This window comes from Colletotrichum paranaense (assembly GCF_030867605.1).
Source record: "Colletotrichum paranaense strain IMI 384185 chromosome Unknown Scaffold_22.1, whole genome shotgun sequence".
Classification (NCBI taxonomy): Eukaryota; Fungi; Ascomycota; class Sordariomycetes; order Glomerellales; family Glomerellaceae; genus Colletotrichum; species Colletotrichum paranaense.
Window position 1 is genome coordinate 256004 of NW_026848980.1, and position 26202 is coordinate 282205.

At 51.6% G+C, this 26202-nt stretch overlaps 9 protein-coding genes across 9 annotated transcripts; 6 read left to right on the top strand and 3 right to left on the bottom strand.

Moving 5' to 3' along the window:
- Positions 1-1627: 1627 nt before the first annotated feature.
- Positions 1628-3954, top strand: CPAR01_15991 (uncharacterized protein; the record flags this gene model as incomplete). The annotated part of the gene is made up of 2 exons (XM_060500236.1): positions 1628-2057; positions 2153-3954. 2 exons carry the CDS (start codon positions 1628-1630, stop codon positions 3952-3954), a joined length of 2232 nt encoding a protein of 743 aa, XP_060341053.1.
- Positions 3955-4834: 880 nt separating this feature from the next.
- Positions 4835-6431, bottom strand: CPAR01_15992 (enoyl-CoA hydratase/isomerase; the record flags this gene model as incomplete). Its single annotated transcript, XM_060500237.1, has 6 exons — positions 4835-4968; positions 5085-5262; positions 5360-5476; positions 5552-5581; positions 5693-5856; positions 6233-6431. 6 exons carry the CDS (start codon positions 6429-6431, stop codon positions 4835-4837), a joined length of 822 nt encoding a protein of 273 aa, XP_060341054.1.
- A 187-nt stretch (positions 6432-6618) lies between these two features.
- CPAR01_15993 (uncharacterized protein) lies at positions 6619-7050 on the bottom strand (the record flags this gene model as incomplete). The annotated part of the gene is made up of 1 exon (XM_060500238.1): positions 6619-7050. The coding sequence occupies one exon, from the start codon at positions 7048-7050 to the stop codon at positions 6619-6621; it is 432 nt and encodes a 143-aa protein (XP_060341055.1).
- A 926-nt stretch (positions 7051-7976) lies between these two features.
- CPAR01_15994 (amino acid adenylation domain-containing protein) lies at positions 7977-11261 on the top strand (the record flags this gene model as incomplete). Its single annotated transcript, XM_060500239.1, has 3 exons — positions 7977-8703; positions 8772-9258; positions 9344-11261. The coding sequence occupies 3 exons, from the start codon at positions 7977-7979 to the stop codon at positions 11259-11261; spliced, it is 3132 nt and encodes a 1043-aa protein (XP_060341056.1).
- Positions 11262-14120: 2859 nt separating this feature from the next.
- On the top strand, positions 14121-15957 carry CPAR01_15995 (uncharacterized protein; the record flags this gene model as incomplete). The annotated part of the gene is made up of 6 exons (XM_060500240.1): positions 14121-14339; positions 14387-14491; positions 14547-14610; positions 14698-15035; positions 15099-15143; positions 15205-15957. 6 exons carry the CDS (start codon positions 14121-14123, stop codon positions 15955-15957), a joined length of 1524 nt encoding a protein of 507 aa, XP_060341057.1.
- A 643-nt stretch (positions 15958-16600) lies between these two features.
- On the top strand, positions 16601-16870 carry CPAR01_15996 (uncharacterized protein; the record flags this gene model as incomplete). Its single annotated transcript, XM_060500241.1, has 1 exon — positions 16601-16870. One exon carries the CDS (start codon positions 16601-16603, stop codon positions 16868-16870), a length of 270 nt encoding a protein of 89 aa, XP_060341058.1.
- Positions 16871-17351: 481 nt separating this feature from the next.
- On the top strand, positions 17352-19194 carry CPAR01_15997 (alpha amylase; the record flags this gene model as incomplete). Its single annotated transcript, XM_060500242.1, has 3 exons — positions 17352-17931; positions 17993-18591; positions 18643-19194. 3 exons carry the CDS (start codon positions 17352-17354, stop codon positions 19192-19194), a joined length of 1731 nt encoding a protein of 576 aa, XP_060341059.1.
- A 1076-nt stretch (positions 19195-20270) lies between these two features.
- CPAR01_15998 (uncharacterized protein) lies at positions 20271-21352 on the bottom strand (the record flags this gene model as incomplete). Its single annotated transcript, XM_060500243.1, has 2 exons — positions 20271-21209; positions 21266-21352. 2 exons carry the CDS (start codon positions 21350-21352, stop codon positions 20271-20273), a joined length of 1026 nt encoding a protein of 341 aa, XP_060341060.1.
- Positions 21353-22460: 1108 nt separating this feature from the next.
- Positions 22461-25494, top strand: CPAR01_15999 (uncharacterized protein; the record flags this gene model as incomplete). The annotated part of the gene is made up of 4 exons (XM_060500244.1): positions 22461-22483; positions 22817-22876; positions 23304-23631; positions 23701-25494. 4 exons carry the CDS (start codon positions 22461-22463, stop codon positions 25492-25494), a joined length of 2205 nt encoding a protein of 734 aa, XP_060341061.1.
- Between the last annotated feature and the right edge of the window lie 708 nt (positions 25495-26202).

Below are 26202 nucleotides of genomic sequence, written 5' to 3' on the forward strand. Positions count from 1 at the left end.
GAAAATAAAAAAACCTCGAGCAAAATTACTACTCGAGGACTTGAACAGACAACAAGCATACTGCTTACATAAGGGTATAGTCCTAACAGAGTTTGCTCATACGACAGAGGTACAGGTCAATGTTGAAACCACCCCCCCCCCCCTTTCCTCCCCTGTAGGTAGTCTTCAGACTCAAGCTGATAGAATGGAGGAAGGCTAGATCAGTATGCTATCTAAAAAGCTCTCGCGAGTTCGTCTGGCTCAACTCGGAACGAGTGCTAGCCAATCCAGGGGCCTGATGTGCTGCTCGATATTTCGCGGAGCTATTCCATGAACTGAAGACGGGCTTCGGCATATCGAACTATGCACATATCTAGGGGAATTTCAAGCGAGATATTGGTCCAATCCTATTTCCGATATTCCCATATCAGGTCTAATAAGCTCCCAACAGGCGAGAGTTAGAAACAATACGGAAATGTTTGTACTAGTGCCAACCCGTAGTTGATGGGATGAGATAGAAAGATCGATATAAGGTCGGGCGGCTTGCAACTAATGAAAGATACGCTATTCATATTCGAAGTATGCAAGACAAGATAAGCGCCATAACCGCGGATACGTGGACCCGTTACTTAGTGGTGTGCGTCATCATTCTCATGAAGGCCTAGGGTGCCGACCCAAACGGACTCATCCGAGACTAAAAAGTGTGGGATAGCTGTGTGGTCGCATCGCAGGAGCCGTGCTACCCAGGCCACATAATCCATGTCAATGGAGGCATAAAGACCAGACGCCAAAGAAATGGAATAGGGCTGATAGCTTTCGGCCGATATCTGCAGTCTAAGATAGTAACACTCCCAAGTTTGCCTCCAACCCCTCATGCAGCTAGTTGGCTGACATGAAGTGACCCCAGATATCCACTTTCTTGGAATTACGGATGCCTACTCGAGAATGTCAAACACTAACCCTGAGTGTCTGATTCTAGGGCCACCTAGCATGAATGGGCAGACTGTAACAGCTAAATCGCTGCATGAAGAAGGTGACGAATCCATGGAGCCAGTATGGCATTTGGATGATGGCTTCGCAACCTATAGTTTACCTGCTGAGAGCACTAGCAGAGTAGAACCTATGTACTGTTGGTCGGAAACCAAACATGAGGACTTAGGCAGGATCGTGGGGAGAAAGCGGAAACGAAATGATCAGTGACCAACTGACTGGATGGGAATCTTTGATGATTTGGAATTTCCATATTTCCCATTCATGGCCTCAAAGGGGGTTCCGCGGCCCAAGCTCCTGGCTAGACGGGGAAGGCACAGGCCACATTCGGACACGATGCTCCGCCTTGAGATTTTCCGGCTTTCAATTGGTGGCTGGCAGTGGGGCTACACCTCAGCTTAGCTCTTTACTTACGTCATTGCCCAGTCACTGCTGGCAGCTGCTGTGCTCCTTCATTCCTTCCCCCGTGAGGTAAGGTAGCTAGCTAATCTGTGTCTGTCGACTTGGCTTGAATGGTGACGATTTTCAAACGACACAGCATCAACTCAACCCAAATAGACCGACGATACCTTGGCCAGCTTGAGAAACTACCGTCCATCAGCAAGCCGCAAAGTGCATCGAGCACTACACTTGGCTTCAACCGCAGTCGCATTACGAAATGATGTCCTTCTTCGGCTTCGGCCGCCCATCGCGCGAGGAACGCGAGCGCGAGCCTCTACTGCCGCGTTACAACGACGACACAGCCTTGCAGCAGCGCCTGCACGAGAAACTACACACGTACCAGATGCTTCGTGCCATCGGGAAGGGTTACATGCCATCCAATGAACAGCTTATTGTCAACCTGCGCAGTCTACTGTCTGCTGACGTCCTCAACCCTGATACCCCCGACCTCAGCGACTCTGGGCGAGCCCTGGTTCTCAACGTCAAGCTTTTAATCAAGCAACTTATCGAGCTACTATTACACAAGAACGACAAGGACCAGATCCAAGATTTCATCTGGTATCTCACCAAGGCTCGTCTGTCAGTTGACGCGTACGACATCGGTGCACGAGCATCCAAGGCAAAGGCCAGAGCCGACACTGTAGCAGGTGGGTCGTCTCTATTTTATTAATACCAGCAACCCCACGTCGGCTCCTACCAAGGAAAGAAAGTTTGTTCAGAGTTTAAACTGACAATTGCCAAGCGTACAAAAGCTTACAAACGGTGGGTTCCTTGATATTAACCAACTCGGATTTTCGCCTGCTACTTTCGGATCTGAGCACTATTGGTCGAGAGGTCTTCCGCGATACTGCGTTCACCCTGTCGGACGTCTCGAAGCAAGCGGCCAAGGATATCGAGCCCTCAAAAGAGGAAGAAGAAGCCGTCAAGCATCCCAACGGGGACTCGAAGCCTCCCCCGACTAAGGGCGATTTGGAAGATGAGGTCGTCGACATCGCAAAGGTTGTCACTGACGGCGTCGCCCGTGTCGCTGACGAAGCGGGCCAGAGCCTGACGGACCATGTCACCGGCGAGGAACAAGAGACCTTGGTACACAGGCTCAAGAGCACCATTGTCAATTTGCGAGAGAGAAAAGACTACTCCGACTCGGTATCGACTCTCTCATTACTCATCCGGCGATATTTGTTGGCCTATTCGCACGCAGTTTCCGATACCATCCAGGTCGCTCGAGAAGACATCGACACCAATCCAGAGGCTGATCGTGCACTCCACAATTTCTGGCTGTTCTTGACGTCTTTGGGTAACCGTGAGCACTGGAATGATGTTGAGGTCCAGTTCAAGGCGGTCATGGAACATGGCCACAGCGATCCAGAATTTGACAATCTTGTCAGACAGATCGGCAATCTGCTCCAGGACATACTGACGGACCCTGACTTCTTCGATCACGCCGAGGACCGCTTCAAGGAACTGAGAGCCAAGTCGAGACAGTTGACATCCGAGTCCTCAATACGCGATGATCTTGATGCGTTGCTGGAGAAGGTCTATCTTGCTCTGAATTCTGTGCTTCAGGACACAGATATTAAGAAGGCCATGAACACCACCAGAAGAATCTTGCGAATTCTGTCGCCTGCACATCAGTACACCAACGGCGAATTGGTGGCAGACTCCATCAACGTCTTCATACCCATGGTAGTGCAGGCAATCCAGTACATCCCGATTCCTCGGGTGGAAGTATCGGCGCCGGCTATCGATCTCCTTTTAGAGAACCTTATCTTGGAGCCCGGGCGCACCGTCAACAACAGCTCCTTCTTACCATTCAAGATCAATATCTCCACACAGAATGATGTCGAGATCCGCAAGGCACGCTTCCGCACCACGTCTTCGGTGAAGACTCTCATGAGGATCACGGTATCAGGCCTGTCGATTGCAGCCGAAGACCTCGGATATTGGCTGCGCCTCCACTCGGGAATATTGAGGTTGGCAGACGCTGGCATTGCGGGCTTTTACCTGGATGAGCGTGGTATCGATGTTGCTATTGATGTGGAGGTTGGAAAGGAGCGGCTTGAGGACATATTGACGCTGCACAATGTCCGTGTTCGCATCCACCATCTCAATTACAGCCTCCGAAAGAGCAAGTTTTCCTGGCTCGCTTGGCTACTCAAGCCTCTGATTCGGCCAACAGTCAAGGCCGCATTGGAAGCCCAGATTGCGGCCAGCATTGGCGAACTGCTTCATTTCGCCAACAGAGAACTCCTCTTTGCACGCGAACGATTGAGGGCCACTCGTATTGCCGACCCGCAGGATATGTGGACATTCCTCAAAGCTGTGGCGGCCAGGCTGGTGCCCCCCGAGGACCCCGATCTGTACACCCGTGTGGGTGTCGCGCAGCCTGGACGGGGAGTCTTCAAGGGTGTATATGCCCCTGGTAGTCTCGTCAAAATGTGGAACGAAGAGGCTGCGCTGGCAGGCGACAGAGTGCACGAGTATCAACAAGACGGGTGGCGCAATTCCATCTTTGATGTCGGAACAACAGGCACAACGCTTTAATGTTGCACCGAGTGCTGCGCGCGCGGGTAAAATGGCGCAGTCGCTGTTACGCCAAGGGGAGCACAACGATTGAGGCAGCCAAGGATGAGAGCAAAACAAGACCAGGCACGGTATGGACTCGAAACTGCTTTTTTTTTTTTTTTTTTTTTTTTTTGGCTCCATTTCAATGTATTTCTAGAGGCAATAACACATGCAGGGAGTAACAGGACCTACCTAGGCGAAAATGGCAAGTAGTATGAATCCAAGGTTACCTTACGAAAACGATCATTTGCATATGGGCTTGGGTACACTACTGAAGAATCATTCGGGTGGTGGGTTGGACTACGGATGGCACTGTAACCATCTAACGCGCTGCACACTGCACGCCACGCAGATCACAGCAACATTCGGCGCAAAAGTTCCTCCTTGCTCACATAACCGCCCTCCCTGAACAAGTTGATAGGGGTGCAGCGACATTGACACGCCATCCGAATCGAGGAGGTGCACACTATCACGATATCGATGCCAAGAGTGCATGATGGACCTGTAAAGTGCAATCATTGCAGTCGCTCTCTTTTTGCTTCCGAAATCCAAGGCGACGTGGCACGGTGGCATTTCAAACAAAGTTCGATTCATCAGCTGCCGTATCTAGTAGAGTTTGCTGCCCAGCATCACTACGAATATGGTCCCCGACTATCAGTAATCAACGAGTCAACAACGATCGATAAGCCCGAGGCGCGTGGAATCCACGGACTCGAGTAGAGTAGTTGGATCGAGTCACCCGAGCGTACGGAGTCTACCGATTACCTTATAGTGCGTATGATGACCATGCAGCGCGGTACCCGGCGCGTGACATTTGCTGCGGTTCTCTCCCGAAAGTTACGTACGGGCCACCCGAAACCTACGTGTGCTTGAAGTCGGGACGTCGCTTTTGCAGGAATGCGGTCATTCCTTCATTGAAATCGCCAAGGCTGAAAGTCGAGTAGTAAAGAGATTTCTCCATGGTCATCCCGGCATCAAGATGGCTATTCTCGACTGTAGCAGGGTTAGCGAGTCAGAACACGGGGTCCGCACAGGGGCCCGCCCCCTCGATCCCTTGGTGGGATCCGGAGCCACCCCGTAGTAGCGGTTTTGGAGCCGGAGCAGCCCACCTGTGAGAACGGCTTGCTTCGCAGTTTTGGTCACGGGGCCCGACATGACGGCGATGCGCTCAGCGAGCTTCATGGCGGCTGGTACGACCTCTTGACGTGGGAACACCTTGTTGACCACGCCGAGACGCTCAAACTCGGCACCGCTGGCTGAGTCGCCGGTAAGGACGAACTCCATGGCCTATAGCTGGTCAGTTCACCGGTTTCAAGGTGAGAGCGAAGATTTCGGCTGTTCAAGTCGGCCAGCACGAGTCAATCGGCTGGGTTTGGCTACTCACCTTGTGCTTGCCCAGCGCACGAGCTAGACGCTGAGTGCCGCCCGCGCCTGGAATCGTTCCGATCTTGATTTCTGGGAGTCCGAACGAAGCATCTTCGGCGGCGTAGATCATGTCGCACTGATCGTGAAGGGTCAGCCGTTTGGGTTCTACCTCGCAGAAACATGTGGGGGGGGGGGGCAACTCTTGACTTACTGCTAAAGCGATCTCGCAACCACCGCCCAACTTGAGGCTCTCACGTTAGCCTTGTTTCTGTGAGACATGCGAGGCAACAGAGAAAAGAAAGAAAAGCACAGATGTTGGGAGGCGGCTCCCACTTCCGACACCACAACTTACTGCGAAACCAACTACAGCCGCGATGACGGGCTTGGAGAAGTTGGCAAAGGCGTCTGTTAGGTCCTTGAGAAAGGCGCGCTGGTGGGCCGCTGCCGTGGAGATCTGCACCAGCTCATTGAGATCCATCCCGGCTGCACCACAAAACGGATTAGCCAACGTCGCGCCTCCATTAGATTAGATTAGAGGGGGGCCTGCCAGTGGAACCCTGGTGCGGATTTTCATGACGTTTCAGGGACTTGGAAACAAGAACGACAGCGGACATCCCCCTGTGTATCAAGTCCGTGGGGAATCAGATGGAGTTGAGATGGCAGTTGCTTGGTCGGGAAATCCTCGACTGCCGTGCGCGGCGCCAACGATGATGAGTGTGCAGATTGCACGTGGAAAGGTAAAGGAAAAGGGAAGTGAAGCCGAGAAAGACGAGTTGAGGCCAGAGGATCCGACGACGGGGGTAAGCTTGTTGCACCCCCCTCAAGACATGGTTCTCTGGAGCCCGACTCTGAAATCTGTCTCGACTGGTATGAGAAGAATTGCAAAACGTACCACAGAAGGGACCTTCAGGGCCACCAGTAACGACGACAGCGCGGATAGTCTCCAGGGCATCGAGGTGAGCCAGTGTCGAAACAAGTTCGCCGATCATGACCTGAGAGAAGGCATTTCTCTTGGCTGGACGGTCAAATCGGACCAGGGCGACGCCCTTCTCGGAGTCGACCGTCAACTTGAGTGTGGTGAGGTTCTCCATGATTCTCGGGAGCCGGAGGAGTTGCCGTATGGATAGAGCCACAAGAAGAAGAAAAAGAGTTTGGGACTAGCGGATCACCGGAGTGCGACGATTGATTAAAAAAACGTGGAAGCTTGGAGGTAAACTGAGGTGACTAAGGCGAGAGAGGGGGCAGTGTTGTTGTTGATGGCTTGTTGAAGCAGCGTGCTCAGCACATGGCAGAGAGACAAAGAAGTCGAAGTCGTCGGATCTTTTCTTCTCCCGGGTCTTGCTTTCTTTCTTCCTGGGACCCTTTTCTTCTTCGCCAGCAACAACATCGCCGCACTTTATTAGAGAATTCCACCCGGCTGTGACCGAATTCGGCCGAGGCGGGTGTCGACCTTGAGTAGCGTCGCATCTTGTCTGGGGGGTAGGCTCGCAGAAGAAGAACAAAACTGGCCTGAGGGTCGTTCAAGGGAGAGGGGTGGGCGGCCAAACGGTCGACAGGCATCATGAGCCGCGGAAGCCAGGGTTGCCCCCGGGAACGATGTGCAGACAGGGCACCATCCATGGCAGAAGCAAGGCATAACCCGCACAGGCGCCTAGCTTCCCTTCTTCCCTCCTCCTCCTCCACGATCGCGGCACGTAATGGATGGCACATGTCGACTGATTGACAACAACTTTGTCAGCCCCCCTGGTCATTATCCATCTCCAAGACGTCCGTCCTCCACTGCCGTGCCCCTTGTTACATCCCACGGCAACGCCTCGCGAGGGCCGCGAAGTGCTCCATCGACGAGACAGAGGACGACAGCTGCCGCATTGGGCGGATGTGGTCCGGATCGCTCTCCGTTTTTCCCGGATTTGGACAACTCATCCGGCGTGGCCCCGCCGAACCGCCAGCGGTCCTGTTACCGCGGAATGGAGACATTCGTTACGACGAAATTTCTGCCCACATCTAAAGGGGTGGAGGCGGACTCTCGACTGCTCCAGACGCTCCCTTGGCGGCCGTGCCTGTCACGACGAAATATAGTCTCCCTCTACTCTTAGTATCTATTGCGCTTGCATCCATGGTCGAGGATCCGCTTCTCCGTACAGAGACCGCATTCGTTCATCGAGGGATCCTGATCACATCCATAGTCTTGCAAGGTTCCTTGTAAGTGACCTCGTCTCTACCTACACTAGTTCATCACAGAGTCGTCCGTTCTCCACACTATCTAAAACAATTGTCTGCATAGCAAGGAGCTGAAAGAAGGAAAGAGTCCAGCCCTGATATCATCCATGGACCATGCCATGGCTAACGGGGGTGCTTCTGAGAATATGGAACCTTGTTTGAACACGGAGGTTGAGGCAATCTAGGCAGGTTTTTGGCGAAGTGACCAAAACGAAGAATGCACTCCCCCACAAGGCCGGGCAGGGTCTGGCGCTTCTCCGTTTCTCTAGGACATTGGCGCACAAACACACAGACGCGACTGTCCCGTGGAGGAGATATATCTGGTTCCAAGTGCCCACCTCTCGAGATGTGGCTAGGAGATGTGTTACTGGTAGGCAACATTATCGCAGGGCATCAACATCCAGAAGCTCATCACCATGGCTCCCTCGCGCTCGTTCCACTCTCTGGAACACCTGTCCCTGGCGGACAGAGTTCTCTTCAACCAATTCAGCAGAGGACCGAGCGATGTGATACCATACCAAGTCGTTCACCACGCCTTCGAGTCCATCGCGGCAGCACATCCTGACGCCACGGCTGTCCGACACTACGATGGCACGACTATCACATACCGGGAGCTCAACCGCAGGGCCAATGTGCTCGCCAATGAGCTGAGGGGAACATACGGCCTCAGGAAAGGAGACCGTGTAGTGCTCGTCTACTCCCGATGCATCGAAATGGTCGTCTTCATCTTTGCCGTCCTCAAGGCCGGTGGCCAGTATGTCCCTCTAGATGGTGGCATCATCCCCGAAGACACACTCGGCTACGACATTGTCGACTCCAACGCGCCGGTTGTGCTGTGCCTTCCCAAGTTCAGGGAGAAGGTGCTGCGCAGCGTGCCCTCTGAAAGGCGGGACCGTGTGAGGGTCGTTGACCTCGATGCGAACAGTTGGCTGTGGACGCACGGCAACAATGGGCACCCCGGTGTCATTGTCAAGCCTGAAGATGGAGCCTATGTGATCTACACCTCGGGCACTACCGGGCGACCCAAGGGAGTGGATGTGAGACACGAGGGCGTTACCAACACCCTTCTAGCGGAGCCTTCCAAGCTGGGCATCCGTGTCGGGAAGAATGTAGCGCAACAGTTGAACATCGGTTTCGATATGTGTAAGTCAAATGTCTCAAACTCTATTTCTTTAGTGGCCGACCACGCTGACGCGGCAATGGGTACTTAGGCGCGTGGGAGATTCTCGGCACCATGATGAACGGCGGAACGCTTCACATCAGAGGCAGCGGCAATGATCTCTGGACGGATTGCCTGCAGCGCGTCGACACTGTCATCGCGACGCCTTCCGTAGTCCTCAAGCACATGCCCAGGCGCGAGGACTTCCCCAACATCAGAACGATCGCTGTCGGTGGTGAGCCCTGTCCACTGGCGCTCGCTGAGCAGTGGGCGCCCTACGTCAAGTTCTGGAACGTATGCGGTCCTACCGAAATCAGCATTCTCAACACCGCGCATCTTCATAAGCCGGGAAAGACTTTGTCGATTGGCAAGCCTAATCCGAACACCAACGTTTACGTTCTCGACGAAGATGAGAACCCTGTCAAGATTGGCGAACCTGGTATCATGTGGGCCGGCGGTCCAGGCGTTTCTAGGGGGTATCTTAACTTGCCGGAGTTGACGGCACAAAGATATAAGGTCGACAAGTTCGCAAAGGATGGGTTAGTTTTGCGCCTCTTTTTGTTCCCCGTTCTTCCGGCCGAGACTTGACAGAGAGAAAAGTACGCTAACGAATACCACTCACAGTCGTATGATGTTCAACACTGGCGACCTCGCTCGCTGGCTTGAAGACGGTAGCTTGGAGCCCCTCGGCCGCAAAGACGACCAGGTCAAGATTTCTGGCTTCCGCGTCGAACTCGATGGCGTCTCTCGCGCTATTGAAAAATGCCCTGGCGTCGTCAAGGGATGTGCGCTGAAAATCGACGATCGTCTGTGGGGCTTCTACTCTGCCCCTGCGCCGATCGACGAAGCTCAGCTGAAGACTGTCGTCGGCGAGGGCCAACCGTTCTACGCCGTCCCGACCGTCTGGAAGTACCTCACCGCAATCGAGCTAACCCCCAACGGCAAGGTCGACAAGCGGGCCCTCCGCGACATCGCCGCTGGTGGTGCGGACCAGACTCCGCCGCCGCTGCCTCTGGCAGATATCCCGACGGGCATGTCTACGCCCCAGCAATCGTCGAGCGCCTCGTCTATCAAGACGGCCGTCAGCCCTACCAGCGAAGGCGGCTTCACGCTCGTGGACTCTCGCACCTTCACCGTCGTCGATTCCCAGCAAAAGAACATTGACTTGGAGAAGACGGCCGCATTCGTCGAGGAAGCGGCCGAGAAGGAGGAAGAAGAGTACGAACTTCCTTCGAAAAAGGGCTTTCACGGCTGGAGATGGATCCGCCACCGCGGACTCAACGCCTACCGCAAGCTCTTTGGTGTCATCTTCCTCTCCAACTTCGCCGTCTTCGTATGGATGCTGTACGAGAGCCGCAATAGCAACTTCTCCCTGCCCCTGAACCACCTGGCCACCGCCGTCGCCGCCAACCTCCTCGGCGCCGTTCTCCTGCGCCAGGAATACGTCGTCAACTTCATCTTCTGGGCGTGCTCCCGCGTGCCCACCTCCATGCCACTTTCCATCCGCAGACACTTTGCGCGTGTCTACCACAATGGCGGCGTCCACTCGGGCTGCGCCGTCTCTGCCACCGTGTGGTGGGTCATCTTTACGGGCGCCGCAACCGGCAACTTCATCGCGCCTCAGTCCCTTTACTCCGTCAACCTCATCACCCTCGTTCTAACCTATCTCATCCTCATCCTCCTTGTCCTGATCCTCGTCATGGCTTACCCCTCCATCCGCGCCAAGATGCACGACCAGTTCGAGTGGACGCACCGCTTCGCCGGCTGGTCGGCCCTCGCCCTCGTATGGGCCCACGTCATCGCTACCGCGGCCTCCATGTCCGCTGAGCCCCTCGGCCCGGCCCTGGCCAAGACACCCGCGCTCTACCTCGTGGCCCTCACATCCTTCAGCATCGCGCTGCCCTGGATGCGCCTCCGCCGCGTAAAGGTCGTCCCGGAGCCGCTCTCCAAGCACGCCGTCCGTCTGCACTTTGACTTCTGCACACCCGGGCCATGCACCTCGCGTGGCGTCCGCATCACCGACAGGCCCATGGTCGAGTGGCACGCCTTCGCCGCCATCCCGGAGCCGAGCGGAAAGGGCTTCTCCATCGTCGTTTCCAAGGCTGGCGACTGGACCAAGCGCATCATTGAGAACCCGCCCACCTCGATCTGGACCCGCGGCACCCCGGCGTCGGGCGTCCTCGCCGTCGCCCCGCTCTTCAAAAAGATGGTCCTCGTCGCGACGGGTTCTGGTATTGGTCCCTGTCTTCCCGTTCTTATGGAGCGTCGGGTTCCCGCGCGCGTCGTCTGGTCGACCAAGAACCCGCTCAAGACGTATGGGCAGGGCGTCATGGATCTGATTCTCAAGGCGGATCCGGACGCGTTGATTTGGGATACGGATGAGCGCGGTAGGCCTGATTTGGTGCAGTTGGCGTATAATGTGTATAAGGAGAGCGGGGCTGAGTGCGTTGCGATTATCTCCAACGGGCCTACTGTGAATAAGTTTGTATATCGGATGGAGGCGAGAGGGATTCCCGCGTTTGGACCTATTTGGGATTCATGAGCGTTGTTTTGTATCCCTTTCCTTTCCTTACTGTTAAGTTGTTTCTTGGGCGGTATTCTTCTTTTGTCACAAGTTTTACCATACCAGAGTCGTTTCATTGTTCCCGTATAAATTAGCATCTAGTCTAGATCGTCTTCCGTATCCTGGACGAGTTGTAGACTGCCAAATACCAATTTGAATCCATATTAATTATCGTCTGTATCTCGTCTTGCTCGTGTTCAGTCCTTTCAGGACATCCAAGGTCATTTACCCCTTATGTGACCGCTCGAGAGATCGACGTGATTTCTCCAGACTAGAAAATAGCAATGCTTGTGGACCCTTCTACCCATGTTGACTGGCACGTGTAAGATCGGGCGGAGGCCGGTGTTCAGAATCACGGAGCGGAGTCAAGCGGGATATCCACAATTTCCGTCCTACGATGCACATCACATAAGGTCCGGCTCCGGCCGAAGCCGAAGACTTTCGTGTATTCCCATAAGTCTTTACGCAGATGGTGATCCTGGGAGCCTGGCACCAATTCTGACATGTTATCGGCTACCTGAGACTAGGTGCTCGCAAGTGCCTCCACAAATAGAATGTTGCCGTGATAATAAGGACGACAGTAGCTTGACTGCTAGTCGACCTTTATGCAGTCTTGCGCGCTTCGGGATCACTCGTACAATGTCACCTCATAATTTTCTGGAGCGGCTCTCTCCTATACATGCTGAAAAGACAAACTTTGAGAATAGAACACAATTTTCGTGCCCAAATAAGTCGACTCGATGTACCGGGCTTTGTACCGGGCTTTCTTAGACGCAGATTTGCAAGGCATAAGTGAAAGACTGTTTCTTGGATTCTGTGTGGGTAGTCGGACATGGAAGGCAGTCGGGACCGTACCAACTGTTTCTCCACTTACAACTTCCGGAGCAACAATAATATTGCCCATTCCTTCTCCTTCCATCCAACTCACACAGCAATTCAACCGACGATTACCTTCGTGCCAATCTTCCTGTTATCCTACTGACGTGTATCCTGACACTGTTCCTCTCGTCCAAAGACTCCCTGTTTGCCTAGCTACGTGGCAGTGTCTCAAACACGCAAAATAAGCAAGTTGGTTCCTCATCTACTTGCCTAGGAGACACGGACGCCGGAACACGGTATCAGCTAGCATGGCAGCAAGAGGTGTCGGGGCGAACGAGATCGAAATAGAGTAGCGTTACATGCCGCGTGCCGGCGGGACTCCCGTTGCCTCACTTTCTTCCGGCCCGGTGGGATGAAGATATTGTGGGCTTGCCGGCTTGGAGGTGTAGCTTTAAATCGTACAAGGAACAAGGTAGCATGCTCATGAGTCGCCAACGTTCCCATCCGGATACAAGCTTTTCGGCACTCAAGTCCCATGCGATATTTCCAAAATCGGCAAGTATAGTACTCGTATAGTTCGCTGTGTGGGATGTCGCGAGTTGATACTGACTGATTCTACACATGGACCTCGACAGCCGATCTAAGACGCCTAAGTGTAGCTAACCAGACAAGCGGGTCGTTCAACGTGGTCAACATGGGAAAAGAGTGTTTGAGTCAATACTCAAGATGAAGTGGATTGTTTTCCACCTTTATTGTTTGTATGGGAACCGTTTCCTAAATAGGCAAGTTAGCATCGTGCAGAATACGAATACTAGAGTTTTCCATATTCAAGACAAACCGTCCAATTGATGGGTCTCAACACAACGGTCACTGCGCCTCATGATGCATGATAGCGGAGAGAAATGCGCTTTTGGCGAGAACTAAGTTCTGTCACCCGGTAATCAAACTCACCGAAGCGGCAAACGGTTGTTGCCTTTTGGCAGCTTGATATTTCAGTTCACGGCGCTGACAACTCACAACTTCAACCACTTGAGTGCGATCGAAGCCGCCATAGGAGAACTATGATCCCGGCGAAGGTTTTCTACATCACTTGAGTGGCGAGACCGAAGCCGGAGCCAGAGTTGGAACTTTCTCAACCTCAAGCGCAGCCCTTAGGGTAGAACAAGACAAATACGCGGAAAGAGGCAGCTGAATCGCTGTCTGCATCCATAGGCTTACGTCGCCCTCCCCGCCGGAATGAACCGCTGCCGGAACGTCTTTAGAAGCACTTCATCCCATATTTCGCGACAGGTTTGCCGTGGGTGGTTCGTCGCTGACTTTTCGTGTCATTCGTATTAGGCCCGAGCTGATCAGCGTTCCGTTGCTGACGGTATGTCCGCTTTTTTCGAGCAAGCCCGCAATCTGACGAAAAATCCCATCTTTTGAAACGATCTACAGAGGGGCGGGTTGAAAGTGGTTCAATGTTCTGAAGCACTCTGCGGTTGAGAGTCTATTGTTTTGCCCCCAGCGGCCCATGCAGATCCCACACAGACGCGCATCTGCGCTCCGCTTCCATGACACCCAGTCCTGACAGCGACTTGTCAACATAGGGCAGAGCGGGAACAATGACAGATCATCGAACATGTTTGACCCCTCCAGGGTGCCAGAGAAGGACGCGGCGGCTGCACAGCCCGGAAAGTTTCGCAGAGAGTCATTAATGGCCGTGTCCACTGTGTTTGTTGATCGCCGCTGATGGCAACGAACCAAAACGGTCCTCACGCGCGCGCGAAAATTGCTGCATTACTTTTCGTATCCCCGTATCCGTTTCTCTTCTTACCCAACCGGGGAAAGACCTCTGCCAAATTTCTTCCATGCTCAGTTCTTCCTGTGCGTCATTCAACTCGAACCTCTTTGATCTTCTCTCAATCTAATCTTTCTTCACTCGCAAAAAGGGGACATAGATCATCTTTTCTTTCCAAATCTTGAAAGTTCGAATCAAACCGGCCTCTGATCTACAACCTCCTAAGAGCGCGCTAGACCATGTCAACGCGCTCGACGCAAACCGTCCTAGAGACGCCGACGATGCTAAGGAAGAGATCAGGCTTTCTGGTCCTTGCCGAATATGACAAAGCCGGCGCTCTGAAGACCAAGTATGTCGAGTCGGCTCCGACTGCCGGATCATCTAGGGTCGATCTCACGGTAAGCTCAGCAAACAACATGGAGGACCCCTGGTACCCCTCCCTCTTTCGATGTCTTGATGTAAGACAGCGGAGAGTCTGCATGTGATTTGACACTCGTTCGCATAGCTCCCTCCCAAAAGAAAGAAGCCTTGGCAAGAGCTTCTCGAAATCTTCTTGCCGGATGGCTATCCGCATAGCGTTACAGACGACTATGCTGAATATCAGATTTATGTGAGCAAACACCGATTCAAACCAAGAGGTATCCAGTCTAGCTTACCCTGAGTAGGACTCCCTTCAAGCTTTTGCTGGCACGATTGCCGGCATGATTTCGTCGCGTGCTGTTTGGCAAGGTAAGAACTCCGCTGCGTTGTCCCGGCTAATCTTACCCTCCCCTTACCAGTTCGCTCTCTATTACTGTGTGCTGACTACACCCACAGGGCTGGGTGTCGGAGACTCATTAGCATCACCGACTGGGGCTATGCTCATCCAAGTCACTAGAGAGTCCATGGGAAGGCTCGCAACCATCACATTTGCACACCTGTTTGCGACTTCGATTGAAGCAGAATGTAAGGCATACCGCATGGCCTGTGATCTATTGACCGACACAGCGATGGTTCTCGACTGCGCGTCTCCTTATTTTCCGCAAGAAGCCAGGTTTCTGGTTCTCTGCCTCTCCAGCATCCTATACTCCGCATCTGGCGTCGTTGGGAACGCATCAAAAAGCAGTCTCAGTGGTCACTTTGCCAAGTGGAACAATCTCGGCGAGCTTAATGCTGTAAGTACCAGGACTTGGCACAGTGGAGACGTATGCAGGATCAGAGTTGCTAACAGTACACAGAAAGATGCCAGCCAGGAGACAGCCATTTCTCTGATAGGAATGCTTGTAAGTCAGCAACAAGATGCATCTAAACCTTAAACTTCGATTTTTACTAACAGATGCATAGACGGGAACGTTTTTATTATATTTTCTAACCGACGAAACATTATCATGGATCGTTCTCTTTGTCCTCCTTGGCGTTCACCTCCTTCTCAATTGGAGGGGCGTTCGAGCAGTACACTCACGTCAGCTAAATCGGCAACGCACCAATATTGCTCTGTCGGCATTATTTTCGAAAGACGAAGTCCTCACACCACTGAAAGTTTCCCAAAGAGAACTCATCTTCGAGAAGCGAAGGGGAGAAGTCTTTCGCTGGAACTCCGGGCCAGTGTTTGGCCACTGCAAGTACGGAGTGCCCCTCAAGACCTTGCTTGAAGCTTTGGCCTATGGGAAGACCCACGAGATGTCTTTCCAGCTTTCAAGCGTCGACTTGTATACACTCATGGACGTATTCGACCGCGAGGAGTACGTTCTCTGGTGCCAGGTGTCGACCGCGGCCAACGACGCGGCCTCCAGAATCAAGGTTATTGTTGTTCTGAAAGAAGGCGTGACGCCGAGGTCACAGCTGAAAGCTTGGTTCCATGGTCTGTTGCTGGCCAGAAAACTGAGCGGGCAGGAAGAGGCGAACTTGGTGCGAGCTGAATTCGATCAACAAGCAATGTTGGGCCACGTGGAAGAAAGTTTGCAAATCGCCAACGAAAAGTACGAGCTGTACGCGAGGAGACTGGCTTCTGCAGGCTGGAACATCGAGGTTCCTGTGCTGGAGACCCGAGCAGGCTCTCGCATTGTTCGGGAGCCTGACGAGATGAGATCACACTGAGGTGTTATTTCGCCGGTCGCAGGGGTTGAAGAGACGATCTAGATGGTCTGGGTCAACATGCAACCGTTAGATTTGGTCTGAAGCTTAAAACATGCAGCATAGCGTCACAGTCATATTCAATATCATCAAATCTGCCTGAAATAACTACCTTATGTCGTACTTGTGTGAGATACGTCTGATTATTTGCAGTATTAGTCCGTCCGGGTAGATACGCTTGTATACTCAGTACCTAGATCAGTAGGTTACCACCTTGATGGTGTATCCTGAGCCGGATGCAAACAATATTTGCGACTTATTGCTGCAATGCAAAAGGATAACCCCAGAACTCTATGCGCACGACACGTGGAATTTTACCAAACACTCGCGGATGCGTAGTTGGCAGCGACAGCCCACACCACATCGATCAGCGCGGCCCGGATAGCTGCCGACCCATCTCCGGGTTATTTTGTATTATCTCTTTGCATTATTTGAAATTAGCAAGGTTATTCTGCTCATTAGACTTGACACTCTACCGTTCACGTAAGCCTCCCGGCTGTGCTCAAGTAACGACAATGCAAATTTAAGGTCGCTTTCGCGTTAAGAGATTTTAGGGGTCTCTACGTTGTCAGTTTATGCTCGGGCCAATCTCGCTATCGGTAATTTGATGATCGTCTTGGCCCCGTCTGCGACACTCGTGAGTCCCGACAACCCGTTCAGCCCGTCCTGGCTGCCTACTGTTCCTGGTGTCAAGCGGTGCCGCTACTTGGCACCTCAATGCGCCAAAAATGCCATGGCGGTGACCGTGCTGGTCTCCGTCTGCGTACTCAGTACGCTGTCAATGGCCGCATTGCTCACTATGTTGGCCCGACTCGTTCCGTGGCTGGGTTCTTGGAAGGGGGTCAAGTTTTTTTGTTTTGGGGGAAGGGTTAAGTAGGACCCGCTCGTATCAAATCTCGCATTCGAGAACGGATGCGACTCGTGAATGCGAACGCGAAGCGTACAGCCCCCAGACGACTCACCAAACATCACCACGCATTGTAATTCTGGAACGGCTGATGTGTGAGACACGTGAGCTGACAATGTCCATGCCTCTCTGGACCCTTTGGAACCATCATTGGCAATCATTGGTCGAGCTTTCAGCCCCGGGTTAGAGTGTTGGGTTGAGACGGTTCGGACATTGAGATTTGATCTTTCTGGGGACATTAAACCTTGAAGCGCAAGCCACCGTACGGAGTACAAGGCGCCAGGAGACAAGTCCGGATACGCAGTCGCGACCTTGACTTCGCGCTTCTTTAGGATTGCGTGTGCGCATAGATAAAGAGACATGTCCGACCACCAAGCCGTGTACATGACGACACATCATTCATTTCTTGACTTTTCCCTCAGCTTTTATCACTGTATTACCTTAGATCAAAATGAGAAACCCAACCACGGCTTCACGGCCGAGCACTGGCCAGCCAATTGAGGTTCGCATCAGAACTACAGAACCCCGAGCTATTGAAGTTAGAGCCAAAGAGGCCTTGCCGAGGAGCAAGTCATTTCACCAGCTTTCTTCCCGTGTGGAGGTTAGACCGACAGAGTCCCTTCCGCGAAGCAAATCCCATCACCAATTGCCTCGCCCGGAGAGATCTCAAAACCCGGTGCAGTTGCAGGCCTTTGAGTGGAATTTGCCCGCCGACCACAAGCACTGGCGACGGCTCCGGCGCGCGCTGCCGGCACTGAGGTCCGTTGGTGTGAACAGCCTATGGCTGCCGCCCGGAAGCAAAGCCAAGGATCCCGAAAGTAACGGCTACGACATTTACGACGCCTGGGATCTAGGAGAGTTTGACCAAAAGGGCTCAGTCCCCACCAAATGGGGGACGAAGGGAGACCTTGCGTCTCTAGCGGCGGATGCGGAGCACCACGGCATTGGGCTGGTCTGGGACGCTATTCACAACCACCGCGCCTACGCTGACGGCACTGAGATGGTAAAGGTGGTCGAAGTTGATCCGCGTGGTAAGCTTTCACCCATCGGCTCATAGCACTCCTGGTTCTCATCTGCTTACCCGTATTTCAGATAGACGAAGAGACACCACAGACGTCTATGAAATTGAGTCATGGACCAAATTTGACTACAATGCTAGAGGGGGCAAGTACAGCAAGTTCAAATACAACAAGTCGCATTTCAACGGTACGGACTGGAACCAACAGAACAAGAAACGTGCCATCTACAGGTTTGTAGAAGATGGGAAGAACTGGCATCAAGACGTCGGCGACCTCCAAGGAAATGCCGACTACTTGATGCTCGAAAACCTCGACTACACCAACCCTGAGGTCGTCAAAGAGCAGCATCAGTGGGGCAAGTGGATTGTGGATGAGCTCGGTCTCAAAGGCTTCCGCGTGGACGCCGTACAGCACATCTCATGGAAATTCATCAGCAAATGGGCTGAGCACTTGAGGAAGCCAGCCATCCGCAATGATCTCATGTTTATTGGAGAGTTCTGGCATGGTGATGTGCGCGTCTTGAATAATTGGTTGGAGCACATGCCAGCATTCTTCAGTCTCTACGACGTGCCTCTGATGTATCACATAGAAAGATTGTCATGGCACCGAGACACGGACTTGAGGCAGGTGTTCAAGGACACGCTAGTTGAACAACGACCTAACAACGCTGTCGTAAGTTTGTCCATTTTCTGAAAAGTTGAACGACTTGCTAATGATTTGTAGACTTTCATTCGTAATCACGACACTCAGAAAGGTCAACAGATGGACACCCCAATCTGCAAGGAGTTCATGCCCTTTGCCTACTCCATGATCCTTCTCAGACGCGATGGTCACCCATGTGTCTTCTTTGGTGATCTGTACGGCATTGAGCTCACCCATCCCGAAGCGCCAATCCAAGATCTTCCCAACCTTCTTCTGGCCAGGAAGCTTTATGCTTACGGGGAGCAACAAGATTACTTCGAGCGGTCCGACTGTATTGGATGGATCAGGCGCGGAACGGAAGACAGACCAGCCGGCATGGCCGTCGTCATGAGCTGGACACAGGCTGAATATACTGACACTCGGTTGTCAATGTCAGTTGGTGCCAACCACGCCGGGGAGGTCTGGACCGATGTTCTCGGAATGGAATCGGCTGCGGTTACGATTGATGAAAACGGCATAGGCTCTTTCTACTGTCCGAAGAACAAGATGGCTTGTTTCGTCAGCTCGGATGCCAAGGGAAGAAAGAAGTTTCCAGTTAGGTTCGATTCTGGCTTTCACAGCCTTGTTGAATAAGGTAAACACGGAGTGATCTTGGTGCAAGAGTTAAGGTCATAACATAGACGAAGAATATCACTGTAGCATAGACATTTGTACACATCTCTGTAGCATTTATCAGCGTAGACATAGCCTAGGTGATACCCTCATTGGTGTCATGCATCTCACCCACGTCGAATTCAATCTTGGGTTTTACCAATGGGCATTTAGGAGTGTTCCCCTAGCTCAGTGATGATCTTATACTGCGGCCAAGGATCCATGATACGCTTAGTAAATTAAGCCCTAAATGGTGGGTTTGAGCCTCCGTATATTCCAAGGGGGGGGGGGGGCTTCTCGTAGCGAGCTTGTTCATGTTTGACTTCTCCGTGGAGCACTCAGTGCAGCAATGCCCACGAGTTCATAAAGAAAAGACTCGTGTCAAGTGGACAAAATAAGAACCTCGAAGCTTTGACTTGGTGCGGGAAGAGATATCGACGTTCTCTTTCAGTCTACAGAACGTATGCTGTGGAACATTGTGCTTCAGGAGAACAATGGTTTTATGGTTCCTCTATCTATGACGGGGAATTGGAAAGATTCGAAAGCTTTTCCTTCAGCCGATTGAAGAAGGCTCTCGTGTTCAGCCATCGATTTCCCAAAGTTGTCCATAGAGCGCAAAATGCGACCCTGAACCAGCTCCGAAAGCTTGCAACCTCTACCAGAAATGCAACGATCCATGCTGCAATGGAGAGAAAAAAGCTATGGGGTATAACATCTGCAAAGATAAGAGCCCAAAGTACAAGCCCGGTTGCATATATCATTAACAAGGACAAGGGCCAGTAATCCCATATTCCTCGTGTAGGTTGGTTCGGATCCTCATATCCCAGCTCTGGTGTCAGCTGATAGGTCAGCGAAGTCAGTCAATGTGCCCTAGAACACCGATACTCCTTCTCACAATGTGTTTATGGTGCGAACTTACATCATCTCCAGCAGGAACATCGGATGAGACTGGTTCATACTCTGTGGCCGCTACACATTATGATAATCAGCCAAAAGGTTCAGTCCCGTGAACAGGTATTTGACCGCAATTGCCTGGATCGTCTGACAAACCGATAGAGTCACTTACTTGTATAAGCTTCAGTGGCTGTGATCAAAGGAAGAGCCAGAAGAAATAAAGGTACGAGCTGCCCGAAATTTGGTTTTATAGCTCCAATATTCAAAGTGGCATCATCGAAGAATCTGAGGAGATTCGCGGTCCCAAATGTGAAGTAGAAGAATAGCCACACGATCTCCCAGAGAAAACTAGATCTGATGTCCGCTAACGTTTTGTTCTTTTCAAGGCTCTTGAACCGATTCTCGGTATCAGATCCAAACAGAGCTCGTAAGGAGCGACATTGCCAAAAGTCTTGTTCGCCGCGGGCCGGCATGCAGTACAGTTGTAGAAACCTTTGAACATATCCAGATATAAGAATGTAAGTCAATACGGATAAGTTAAAGATAATAATGAATTCGTCAGAGAAGAAGACGTAGTTCGGTCTTTCTCGATCAATCAACTTGAAATGCTTTCTCGCACACTTGACCGAAACGTGGCGATTGAATCGAAAAGTCACAGAGTCTGATATGATCATGCAACCAATCATCATGACCAGAAAAGCCACCATCAGAATGGTTCGAAATATTCGCAGCCAATTATGTCGGTCAAAGTATTCCCATAGCACTGAGAGGGAACAAAGGTGCGTGATGCACGAGAAGTAACCGAGTCGGGTCGCGATTTGAAACGAGTACACCGAGAAGCTATCATCCAGGTCATGCATTCCTGAGAATATCAGTATCGTTGCCAGCATGAGAGCCATGCCAGTGACAAGTTGCTGATCGCTCAAAGATAGCATGAACGACTCGAAGGCTTTGATACGTCGCTGCCTCTCTGCCTGCGACACGTGACGGTAGGCGATGCAGTCTATTGACTTGTAGCGTTCCTCAGGTAGCGCATTTGCCACATATGCTACCATAATGGCGATCATGTTCATTACGATGGAAAAGCAAAACGAAGATACGATCTATACAACGTTAGAGTCAGTCAAATATCCCGCGCAATCTTCAGATGGAACCTTACTCCCCAGCCCGTCACGTCAGGGTCGGGCACATCCTCCTCCAGCGTCCCATTACAGTATCCTCCCTTAACCAGGTAATCGGTCTCCATCTAGCTGAATGCTTCCTTGTGCTAGCAAGTAAGTGAGACTGGGTTGTTGACCATTAGCCGTAGCGTAGAAGAATTCCAGGCGACGTTCTGATGAAGAGGGCTGAAATAAATGATGAAATATGATGAGACCATAAGCTTCAACCAGGCATGAGGACCAAGAACTGGGAAATGAGTGTGCTTTAAGGTCAATGGCCCCATTTGCGACCCATTTGCTTGGAATCAGGCGGCTATCGTTTACGACCAGGGGTAGGTAACAGCAAGCCATAGTGACTCAAGCCTCAAATCTTGGACACCTGCGGAAACAACCATAATGCAGAGGCTAGACGTGAGCAAAAGGACAAGTGGGTGGGTAGGAAAAGCTTCCACAATTGATGTCTGCAACGAATAGGATTCACGCGCTTATCAATCTGGGTTGGAAAGTTCGAAGTCGAGTACACTAGCAGTAAGTGTGGCCGGATCTATTCAAAACTTGCAGTGCAGCTGCATAGAAAGATCGCGATAAATGCTTATCAGATGGGCTACCTCGGTCTCATCGCCCTGTGGCTATGCACTTGGGGGCTTGTCTGCCTAGTTATCTCAGGCATTCAAGGCAACTCAGACAGATGACGTGGAAGGGGCGAAAAACCCGCCTCACTTCTTGCGTCAAGTTGGCATACCTTGATTTCTCCTAGCTGAAAGGGCTGGTGCGGCGCATGCACGCCAGGCCTTGGTCAACTTTCAGCTCCCCTCTGTCGGTCGCATGAGTACTATTGTCCATGTCGGAGTTGGCTCAAACAACGCTACCGAACTATTCAAGCAGATACCTAGACATTCTAAATTCGACATGCAGGTTAGAGAATACGTTTGAACTTGTGTTGTGGAGTAAAAGACGGGAGTCAGCGGGCTCGCTTGAGGGTCAAGTACATTACCTTACTTCGTTGATGTCGCCCATATTCTCGCCAATCTGGGAGAGGCTGGTCACAGCCAGATGTCACTCATTTTAAGTAATGCATCTCGGGGCCAATCCTGGACACTTTGTCTGTCGTGCACCTTGTCACAACAGTTATTGGTTACCAACTCATGTTCCTCAACACACTTTCGGATAGTTTTCCTATCGATGTAATCCGCGATGTTTGATCTAAGCAAGTCGGCGTATGTGACTACCCACTCAGGAAACCCAGGTCTTTCTTATGCATGTCACGAATTAGGATGTCAAGTATTACCTGCACATCCTACTCCTCTGCCCGCTGAAGGACACCTCATACATGGAAGTTTACCGGCCTCAAAGCAGAAACCTTGATGCGAGTAGCTAGACAAGACAGGACAGTCTTACAAACGACTTGAGTTTCCGTTACGATGGGTTCAAGTAATAACCAACGTGTAGGATTTAACGAGGCGGTGTACTGCTTCTAGCCTTACCACGACGCAAACGTCACCTAAAATCAAGTTTGACCCTTATACAATACTTCACTTACCCATTGACAGCAACAGCGACATGGTATTTCAGAAGCTCGAGTTTGATAAGAGATCGTATACTGAAGAGCCGTAAATAGACCATGTGCTTCTCTGACAATCGAAAGGTCACCACGCTGATCGCTCTGGGCGTAAGCTGACATTCAGTGCGGCACAACCCAATATCGAGTTTGTGACTGTAGCCTTCTCAGAACAGAACATCATCATATTACTGGTCGCCTGTTTATGGTTGCACAACTCTTTCTTCAATCTCTTAATGAGAAATGGTCCCTATCAATGATCCTGGACTTATTTCCTCCTCAGATCATCTTTTCTTTGGCCCATTGGGTGAGGTAACAGAACATTAATGTTCTCAGAAAATTAGTACACCTAAATTTCCCTCTTGTAACAAGGTGCAACAAGACTCCCATCTCAGACCTTCACCCCCATTGGCTCACAGGCCAGACGGGCAACCAGTCTCTCTAAGTTCAAGTCGACGTACGTCGCTGGCATCCAACAGGTACTACCCCCTGGAGCCTGAAGCCCAACAATGTCTACCCGAGCCGGAAGATGCTGCAACAGAGGACCTGGCATCTACGATAACAGGTCCACGCGTTTCGACCGATGGCACGACGAAGTACAACCGTATTGCGGAAGACGACACCGATGGCGCCGTACCAGTGGTTGACTTACCCAACAACAGGTTGGGCTTTTTCACCATCGTAACAGATTGCGCCGCTGTGGTTCTTCCCTTGGGTCTCATTGTCTTCATTGTCATTGTGTGGCGCCTTGACGGTTCCGAGAGTACCGAAAGCTCCCGCGGGGCTTGGCGAAACGCAATCACGATCGTAAGTACTCAGCCCTTTTGCCTGAACATGCTAGGTAATTCAAATGATGATAATAACGACCGAATCTAGCTCGCGACTGCTTTTCCGATCCTGTTTGCGTCAGTTGCAGGTGGTCTTACATATGAAGCGGCTCGCTGGAAGCTAGAAATCGGCACGACCCTCGGTTCTCTCGAGCAGTTCCTAGGCAGCCGAACGGTCGGCGCCACCCTACTCAATCTGATCCAACTTCGATCATTCAATATTGTGGGTGCTACTTTGGTATTGATATGGGCACTCTCGCCTTTGGGCACTCAATCTATTTTGAGAATGATGTCCTCACAAATCGCCCCGGACAACAGAAACACGACGATAACCTACTTCGACACCAACGCCGAGAGTCAGGCCATACAGTGGGCGACCTGGGTGGGATTTTCATACTCAACCTCCATGGCGAGCTTCCGACCCATGTCGACATTGTATAACACCCTGATTTCAATGCCTGAAGGACTCAAAGCGGATGCTATGGATGTCTGGGGCAATGTCAAAATACCTTTCCTGAAGCGCTTAGACACAAATGACTGGTTGGACTTGGATCAAGATCTCGGTGTGAATGAGTATTCGTCTTTGGCCGGGATCCCTCTCAACAGCATCGAAGTTGGACACACCGTATTTTCACTAGAGTCTAGCTACATTAGCTTAGACTGCTCGGATGTTGAAAGCCTCAAGATGGATCTAGGAGCCGACGATCTGCTGAAAGAAGAGGTATTTCACGACGACCTATCAGCCGCTTCTCTGGCTGTAGACACCAGGTACACAAGAAACGCCAAGTTGCCAAATGGTACATGGCATGGATACGACTACACAAGAAACGTCTCCGGGCTAGATTCAACCTGGATTCTGGCGCTCGACAGATTTGTAGATCGGATATGGTCGATGAAACCTGCTGATTATCCTACAAAACCAGTCGTTGGTCCTTTGCATGGTCGTGTCGAGGAAATGCATCGGCCCCTCTTATTCAAAGATGAGCAACATGTCAACGCTGGGCCGGCGACTCTTCTATTCCAAAGCATATTCCCCCCTCAGGAAAACCACCCAGGATGTTCAGCAAAGAGCCTCTGCAGGGTATCTCAGGAGTACGCCGAGTCCCGCGTCAACTGTTCTCGCACGGCTCGCACCGACAGAAACAACTGCACCGTGATAGCCCAGCGGAAATCTCAGAAGAAAAATGCTCCTGGGGATATATCTCAGCTATCGTTCCCCGCCGTCTTTGACTTTGTCTCTCGCGAGCTTCCGCTCTCCATCGGAGGCTCTACGGCGTACAAGTCCGAGTTTTCGCTTTACCACCTCGCTGATCCAGGGCTTAGACAACTGAGGTCCGACGATTACTGCATCATAGAAAGTGTCACAGCCAAAGATATGGGAGTTCGACTTAGCCAGCTCCTCAATACCTACCTCTTGATTAGCCAGCTTTCGTTCGAGATTGCGGAGTGGGATGCGGATAAACCAACGTTTAGGGCCAAGATCTCCGTCGATGCAGAAACAAGTACCCCTGTGATCAACTTTGAGATCTCCTCATTATGGGTTACGCTTTTCTTGGTCGCGAGTATCGTGCTTCTTGCAGCTGGTATCTCGAGCGTCGTCCTCAAGCACTGCACATATGGGCCAGAGATCCTTGGTTACGCTTCTACTGTGTTACGAGATTCGAGATTTTTTGATGTGCCAAGAGACTATAGAAGGCTGGATGGGATTGATCTGTCGCGCAAGATGAAATGTGAGCGGCTTCGTTTTGGCTTAGTACAAGACTTGAAGGAGGGACAGCCTCGAACGGGAGTTGGTTATCAAGAGAGTACGGGTCGATTAGGGAAACAACGGAGTCGTGACTGAGTCTGTCAGAAGGTTTGAACCACAATCCGAGTCTTAGACGCAAGGAACCGGGCTAAGTCAATCTCACATCGTCTAGACCGTTGATCAATGAATCGTCAATGGAGACCACAACGAGGCAACACAGATTTATACGTGCACGATAGTTCGGCAGAAAGGTTTATGAGTTTAACGATTTGTTCTTTTATTATTGATTAAATATGAGGCCCTGTCTTGAGGTCCTACAATGCTTCATGGTCCTTTCCACATGGTTCGAGATTATGCTTGAAAGACTGTCCCCTGAGTATCAGTACACGCAGAAACGAGGTGTCTCGATCCAAAACCCCACTGAGCCCCTATCCTTCCGGACTACCACGTAACATAAAAAGATTGGCCGCTGAACAAAAAATGGCGGCTTTTAAGCTTGCTTGAACTGTCACGTAAGCGCGTAGATTGAGGAATTGGTAATCGTTGATGTTGTTGTCGGTGACCAGAGTCCCGATAAATAGAGAAAGTGGCCGCAAGCTTTAGTCAGTCGCGCGTGGTTCCTCTTCGATCACAGAAATTGTTGCCAGGTCTGGTGCTTGGTAAATCCCCAAAACTATCGATGAAAAATTTTCGAGGTACCATTTCATCGACCAAGCATCGATGATCATAGCATAGTCCAGTTCTCGTGTGGGTGACGTGATCTGTTCGAATGCGAGTAGGCGGCCTCGCAGCACTCAAGCTTCT